Source organism: Oryza glaberrima, chromosome 10, assembly GCF_000147395.1.
Source record: "Oryza glaberrima chromosome 10, OglaRS2, whole genome shotgun sequence".
NCBI classification, from domain to species: Eukaryota; Viridiplantae; Streptophyta; class Magnoliopsida; order Poales; family Poaceae; genus Oryza; species Oryza glaberrima.
The window spans coordinates 6796104-6804545 of record NC_068335.1 but is presented as its reverse complement, the minus strand read 5'-3'; the positions used below and the strand labels follow the sequence as shown (position 1 = coordinate 6804545).

General features: G+C 43.2%; 1 protein-coding gene across 1 annotated transcript; it reads right to left on the bottom strand.

Annotated features, from left to right (window-relative positions):
- Nucleotides 1-3288: 3288 nt before the first annotated feature.
- LOC127752852 (pathogenesis-related protein PRB1-2-like) lies at nt 3289-4045 on the bottom strand. Its single transcript, XM_052278285.1, has one exon. The coding sequence runs from the start codon at nt 4020-4022 to the stop codon at nt 3492-3494; it is 531 nt and encodes a 176-aa protein (XP_052134245.1). The 5' UTR covers nt 4023-4045; the 3' UTR covers nt 3289-3491.
- Between the last annotated feature and the right edge of the window lie 4397 nt (nt 4046-8442).

Below are 8442 nucleotides of genomic sequence, written 5' to 3'. Positions count from 1 at the left end.
TTAAAATGATAGACTTGTTAAAATATTACGAAAATCATGTGAGGCTGTGATAATTGAATATGCTTGTATCCTGATTTGTAGAATTAAATAGATTGTAGATGATATTGCTTGATTGCATGAGATTAAATATGTAATTATTACTAGTGGATGATGATGTGGCATGGTTGCATGTTGAGTATAGATTGAGGGACACGCTTGGGAGGGTTGCATGGATGAATTTATGTTGTCTGTTCTTCCATTTGATGCAGTGGCGATGTAGACGATTTCATTTGAATTTCATATTTGATATGTGGAAATGGAATGATTTGATTTTAATTTCGTGTTTGATACATGAAAATGGGCCGTTGCATGCATGTGGTTTTTTTTTTTTGTCTATGGCCACTCTAAATGTGTTTTTTTTAATTATTGGGTGGCTAATAACTAACAAACAGCTAATATAGCAGAGAAACAAACAGATAACAACTTATTTTATGTTGACTTATTATAATTTAGCTGATAGTAATCTAGCTCAATAATCAAAATTACAATAATATTAAGCTTAAACAAACAGGCTTATGCTAGCGGTTATCTTAACTAGTTGCCTACTTTTGCACACGGTCAGCTTAATGTAGCCGCGAGAGAAAAACTTTTTCACTGACGGCTGGGCTAGGTCGCCCGGCAGTGTAAATGCCTTTTTGTTTGCGGCTGGTGGCTGCTAGTGAAAATGATGTCTTCTCATTGGCCATTAGTCACTGGTGGAAGTGCTGGTCACTGTAGAGAACCAAAATTGACCGCAACAAATCCATTTTTTGTAGTAGTGTTTTCACAGTTTTGGTTTTTGCGTGCTTCAATCATTCAGGCTTTGACCTACATTATTGTTATCATGCCATGTACCGCTTCTTTGAATTTTGTCTAAATTAATGTCCATTTGAAAAAGTTAATTACGTCGGTAATACTTCAATAGGATGACTAGACTAGCTTAATTTGTTGGTCTGGTCATTATACCACATGGTCTACTACAATTATCGTTTTTCCGTACGGCATGGTGTCCAGCGGCGGCTGTGTTAAGTGGGTATGTCAAGAGAGTAGGTCACTTGGTGCTCTTGAGATTTTCATCATAAAATAACAGTAGCACGGTTGGCTGCTAAAGCTTGTTATTTAATTGACTCTTCCAAACTTAATTCATTAAGCACGTGTACTGTCAGAGAAAGCGAAGTGTTGGGAGATGTTTTAGCAAACCATTGATCCATATTAACTACTGTAGCTGAGCTGAAATAAAAACTTAAGCACACGAATCAATGCATAGAAAGATCAATATAGATTTGTATTGATCGTGGAACCAGAATTAATTTTAGGTATTTCCTTGATGGAAAGGTCTATTTTAGGTCCAGCTGATTTTGTTGATGATCAGGAAAAACCGTTTACTCGTTGTATCTTGGCAGTTAATTAAAGCTAACGCCAAGTAGACATATATTTTGTTTAGGCCGGGCTATATACACATATTGCGTTAACATCTTTTCCTTGTAATTTCGGGCGGTGGTAGTATTTACTGGCTGTATCGAAACTCAAAAGGCTAAACTAGCTAGCTAACGAGATATACTTCAGGATATCCATCCACGATCGGGCGCGACGGGCACGGGTAGTGCCTACCTATACCCGTGCCCGTGATATTATTTGTGCCCGTGGGTATACCCATTACTACATGACGGGTAACGATGGTTGCCCATGCCCATTGCCCGCGGACGCCTTATGCCCGCGGGCGTGCCTGTTTACCCGCCACAACAAAAGCAGTGGAACAAAAAGTCTACAAGCTTCTAAGTTCGAATCGAACTTAAAACATCAAATATTCTCCGCCTCGGTGTCGTATCTCTCCTCTGGCGGCGATAGAGTAAGGGGAGAGAAATAATAAGAGAAATAAAAGGGAAACTGTAAAAAACAAAGAACGTGGCTTATGTATTCTAGTGGATTTTGCTTCTAGCCTACATGTAAGTTAGATTTAGCGGGTAAACGGGCAAAGCGGGCATGAGTAGTGATTACCCATACCCATGCCCATTTACCCATCGGACATAGCTTTTGACCCAATAAGATACCTATGGGTATAAAATGGAGAACAAACCCAACCCTAATAGGGATTTACCACAGGTAAACGGGCAAACGGGCACAATTACCATCCCTACTAACGAGATATACTTCAGGATATCCATCCACGTTGTCCCGGCGGCTAAACTAGCTAGCTATATATATAACGAGCTTGATTAGGTATATCTGGCTGATGTGTCACTACCGAACGACAAATAAGCTATAATAAGGTGTTGTCGCAGCTTTGGTTTATGTCTAATCATGCATTATTTAAATGCATATCCATGATTTCAAATCTTTAAGAGATTGTACTGCGTTCCCAAGTCAGCTAGCATGATTAATTTGAGCTTTGCATTTTGTCCAATATATATATATTGTAGGTGGTTTGAGGAATATTTGGCATGTTTCTGCGTAAAATCGAGGGATCGAGGGAAACGGTAACAAAAGGAGATCGTGCTTTATGTAGAAGCTGATTTTGAATTTCTAAAAATAAGATAATTTGAAGTAACATAATTTTGAAATTCAAACGATGGGTACTCGAAAATAATGTTACTTCAAATTTACACTAGTAGAAAAACTATTTTTCCACATGCCACCTTTTTTCACAAGCGGCCCTTAAAGAAAAGCATATGCATAGATACTTAAGGCCGCCTCAGGTCAATGACCACCTACGAAAACCTATTTTTAATTTATGAATGAATCTCTAAGAAATTTGCTCGTGAAACATGTCTATTTATACGGGATGGTCCCTATGAAATTAGCCTATAAACACTAATTGAGATATGGTTTTACATAAGAAATCAATCTTGTAACTCCATTATCTAAAGCGGTAAACTTTATGTAAAAATTATAACTCTCTACGAGATTTATTACCACTTTGTTGCTTAAAGTGTTTCTATTTGAAATGCTTTAAGGGTTAAAATATTCATGTTTTGTTTAAAAAAAACCACTCTAAAATGAAGTCCACCTATAAAAATAAGAGGCCAGAAGATGAAGCGAGAAGGAGAAGAAAGGGACAAAAAGACAAAAGGAGAAGAAGAAAGAAAAGAAAAGAGGAAACACAGGAAAAAAGAAAATTTCGAAGTAGGTCCCACTTGTCAGTTGGACCTAATCCTCGTTGTAACCACCAATGAACTACCGTGGTATTTCACGTTGGCGCATGCAGCAGGTTAAGACCTATTTGAAATATTTGAACTAGTGATCGATGGTGCCCTGGACGAATTCGGGATCTGTAAAATGCATTTTCAAAGGCTTATAATGCATCAGCTGTTGATGTGCATATATAGCCAAGAAATTATTTATTATTAAGATCACTTCATTACATGCTTTATTGTTCACGGACGTCGATCCCAGAGTCACAAACATCGATGAAATGTACTGCGGCACAGACATAGCATGCAGTTCAACCCGACTGTGTACGAGTGAGTGATCGACTATTTCGCCGCAGCGTCGAGGGTGAGGAACGGGCGCTCGCCGTTGAAGTTGCCCGGGGGGTCGTAGTTGCAGGTGATGAACACGCCGCGGTTCGCCGCGCACACGACGCGGGCGCAGCCGATGCGCACCGACTTGCGCCACACTACCTGGGTGTAGTGGCCGCACACCTTGCCCGGGTCGCACGTGTTGGTGTCGTAGTGGTAGTTCTTCTTCTCGCCCACCCACGACGCCACCGCGTCCGCGGCGCTCCAGGCGCGCCCCGCCGAGCCCCAGAAGATGTTCTCCCCGTACGGCCCGCCGGAGTGCTGCAGCCGGCAGTCGCCGGCGCGCTTGGCCGCGTAGCTCTGCGCGAAGCTGGCGACCTTGGGGTCCCAGCTCACCGGGCCGACGCCGTCCGCGCGCCGCGCGCTGTTGTGCAGGTTGACGTAGTCCTGCGGCGTGTTCTGCGCCGAGGTGGTGGTGGTGGCCGCCATGGCCATCGAGATGGCCACGGCGAGCACGGCGGCGAGGCTGACCTTGGAAGGTGCCATTTTCTGTCTCGTGTTGTTTCGTGGGATGAACGGAGTTGGAAATATGGTGCTTATTTATAATCTGTTTGTGTGGAAAAGGAGTCGGTTAGGTGTGATGGCGGCAAAGAAAAAATGCGAAAATTTGCGAGTGGCTTGCTACAATTGGGTACGTAATTGCCTGCATTTTCTTGTCCATGCATGACTCCATGTATATAATTTTGAATATGCAGATTGCATTATCCAAGTTCCACAAATTTAATTAGTGTATATATATATATACATATATATATATATATATATATATATATATATATATATATATATATATATATATTGGTCATGTTGAGTGAAGTTGTAAGCAATTGACTTGAATTTTTACACTATGGCTGTGGATCGTCGTGGCTTGATTGGATGGCATAGTTGAAATTTGAATACCCATCCACTTCCACAGGGAAGGAAGCAACTACCTACCCAGAGAATAATTAATAACTCCACTATACGGGGATATAGTTGTACCCTGCTTGAAAGATTAATTTACACTTGTCTCTTAATTATGGGCTTCCGTTGATAATAACTTCCAAGGGTAATTATGTAAGTGTCAACGATAAGGGGTACCCAATACTCTTAGAGTTAGACTCGACGGAGCCCATCATATACCAAGTCTTATACGGAATCATGCCTCATATACGGAAGGTATTTCAGACAAAGAAGGAGAAGAAGAGTTCTACTCGGACATTACAATGATTACTCGGATCATATCCATACTTGTCTTCCTAGTTCTTGGAGCACCCCGAGAGTTTAAAAACAAAACTCTATAAGAGAAGAAGGGACATGCCAAGTGAGAAGAAAGATCTAGACAGATATATACAAGCCAACATACACTAGGACAAGTCTACACAAACTTAATTTAGAGCCACAAAGACCAATATGAGGGATCCAGAGCTTGTGGTCTAAACCCAATCAGATGTAGTCGATGGCTAGTGTGGTTTTCTTCCTTGAATATTAACTTCCAATCTCCCTGAGTTCATATTTGAGGAAGAAGGCTACGCTAGCCGTCGACCATATCTGAGACCTCCATGCTGCTATACCACTCAAGATCAAAGCACACTGACATGCGTAATCATTTGAATCGTGATGTGTTGAGTTCTCAGAAAATGCGGCTTGAGAAAGTCTGCACCGATGACAATGGGGCTGACTTGTTGACCAAGGTATGACAATAGAGAATCTCAAAGTTTGTTGCCAGCTCATTGGTATGACTACTGGAAGGCAGCCAGGTGCTCCATGATGTCGGGAGGTGGAGTTTGTTAGGCTAAACTCCATCCACATAGAACCTTTGCTCTCAGCCCATTCCAGCCCAAAAGTCTAACAAATATGAGCCATCGATACATGTCTTCATCAATGATGAAGATTGCCTCATACTTTTGTGGTGCAAACAAAAACCTAGCCTCCATTGAGAGAGAGAGAGAGAGCAGCAGCAGCAGCAGCCATTGGAGAGAGGAGAAGCAACCATCAAATAAAACACAAGAGAGGGGGAGGAGAGTGGAGAAGAAGAGTTGCAGATTGTTTAGCTTAGTGGCCGTTACCCGATCTTTATCAAATCAGCGATTGGAGGCTCAACCGTGGTTGGATTGGCACCAAACTTAGTGAGGTATTTCCTCACTTAGAGCACTTCAATCTTATCAGTTTGTGTGAGGATTGGTTGAGTAGAGCACTGGATTTGAGTCGGGTTGGGTAGAATAAGACCGAACCGAAGAACCGAACCGAAAAGACCGAGACCGAAAAAACCGAGACTAAGAAATTCGGTCTCGACCAGTGAAAGACTTAAATCTGTTCGGTCAATTCAGTCAGTGCCCTCAGTTAACCGAAATGACCGAATTGGGCCCAATAGATCTAGTTGGCCCAATAAGCCCACTAATTTGCTAGAAACCCTAGAGGCAGAGAGGTGTTGTAACGTCCCGCCTCTCCCAGGCCGGGCCCGCTTACATCTGGCAGCTTTTGTAGGTCATAGACTGCCCTCCTCACTCGTGCGCAGCCAGGAAAGAAGAATTTCCCGATCGGTCACCCATCCCTAAATTGCTCCAAGCCAAGCACGGTTAACGTCGGAGTTCTTTAGAGATCGGCTTTCGGAAAAGAAGTTGCAACTTGTTGATATGAGTATTCTATTAATCCTATTAACCCCTAGGCTGGGATGTTACACCAGGTGTAACCTCCCAGCCTAGGGCTTAATAGGATTAATAGAATACTCATATCAACAAGTTGCAACTTCTTTTCCGGAAGCCGATTTCCAAAGAACTCCAAGGTTAAGCATGCTTGACCCAGAGCAATTTGGGATGGGTGACCGACCGGGAAATTCTTCCTGGGTGCGCACGAGTGTGGGCAGAAAAGACTTGTTGGCCTGTGAGGGCTGACCGACCAGGAAAAGGGGAAGGCAGGACGTTACAGGCATGGTTTCCCTTACCGCCGTAACCGCGCGGAACTTCTTCCTGGATGCGCACGAGTGTGGACAAAGTGTGCAGAAAAGACTTGTGTTGGCCTGTGAGGACAGTCTATGACCTATGAAAGCTATCACATGTAAGCGGGCCCAGCCTGGGGGAAGGCGGGACGTTACAGGCAGGGTTTCCCTTACCGCCGGTAACCGCGGTAACCGGAGGTACGGTAATATAAATACCGCGGTAACCTCCTCAAATTCAAATAAATTTAAAAAATAATTTGAATTTATAAATTTTGCACGGTTTTGTACGGTTTTTCACGGTTACCGCGCGGTAACCGTGCTTACCGCCGGGCCGTGGTAACCCCGGCCCCAGCGGTTTGGGAAACCCTGGTTACAGGTGCCCTCCGGCTCTCGCATCCATCCGAACCATTCCCATCCTCCTCAGTTCACACCGTCTTCTCGTCTCTTTCATGCTCGCCTGACCGCATCGGCGTACGCCGCCTCCCGCCTCCGCCTCCGCCTCCATCGCTATGCGCCGCCTCTAACCAGCCCTCCTCCGCCTCCATTGTCGTGTGCCGCTTCAAGCCAGCCCGCCTCCGCCTCCATCGTCGTGCGCTGCCTCCAACCGGTCGGCCACACCCCAGAGGCGGAAGTGGCTATGTGCCGGTCGCTGCCTCACTAGAGACCTCGGTAGTGGAAGAGGCCAACCATTAGCAAAGTGATAAGAGCGACGGTGCAGGAAGCTAAGAAGAGCGACGCCTGGAGACGATGGGATGGATGGGAACTAATCCCTACAGGTTCTTGTGGTGTGGTAACTGGTGGAGATCGTCGGATCAATGGATTCAAGTCATGTCAGATTGGCAGTATCGATTTGCTTCTTTTCTTTTCTAAATCGTGCTCGATTTGCTTCATTTTTTGTCTGAATTGTGCTTGATTTTCTGGTGACACCAATTTGTAGTGTGTCATCTATAGCCTAATTGCTTGATTCATCGATCTTGTACTGATTATTTGATTTTTTTTTTGCTGTTCAAACTTTTGTTACGGTTAGTTCGGTCTATGACCGAGACCAAACCAAACTAACCAAAGACCGAATTGCTTGGTCTTGAGCTTTGTTGGAGACAGATCGGTCTTAAGATTCTGAAGATCGAATTTTCAAAAAGACCGAGAAACCGAACCGAATTTCTCGGTTAGACCGTATGCCCACCCCTAGATTTTAGTTGTGGATTGTCAGCTTGATTGACTGCAGTTTCAGCTTGTGCAACATTTGGAAAAATTGTTAGTTTGAGAGGTCAACGATGTCTAATAAGGCTATTTTTGACAGCTTGGAAGGGACTCACAGACCATCATTTTTGCTAAGTTTCGTGCAATTTGCTTCTTGGTATGGGAGATTTTTGTTGAGAATCGAAGGGGACAGAATCTATTATTTCTCTGCATGTTAGTTGCTATAGTTGATGTTGATGGCACCAAGTATATAACTTGATGATATAGTTGCTGTTGTGATATGCCCCAAGATGTTCTAGAGAAGACTCCATTTGTACCCATTATTGCTTATAGTGGAAGCTTGAAGTGAACCGTTGGTCCTATGGTTTTTTATTTCTCACACCGAGGAGGTTTTTCCACGTAAATCACCGTGTCTTGTATGCATGTGTTTATTTTTGTTCCGCTACTGATTTGCTAGTTGAAACCATCCTCAAAGCTCATGGCAAGATAAGTGGTTGATTGTGTGATATATGTTTGCCAGTTGGTAAATTAGAGTTTGCACATTGAAGTGATTTGGTTCAGCCCCAACAACAAGCAGAAATAGTATGCAACTAATGACAGTTATAGTTATATTGGAGAACAACACATGAATGGTGGACATAGCTTACCAACTAGCAAACATGACTGATTTGTTTAAACACAGAAAAATCATTGTGTCCGGGTGCAACAATTATACTTTTTAAAAAAGTATAAAAATAGAATCATGCTTAGAACACGTGTTAACATTATAATTAGAAGCTACAGATATTC

Coding starts and splice junctions, on each gene's coding strand:
- LOC127752852 (XM_052278285.1), bottom strand. CDS start 4,022: ATGGCACCTTCCAAGGTCAGCCTCGCCGCCGTGCTCGCCGTGGCCATC.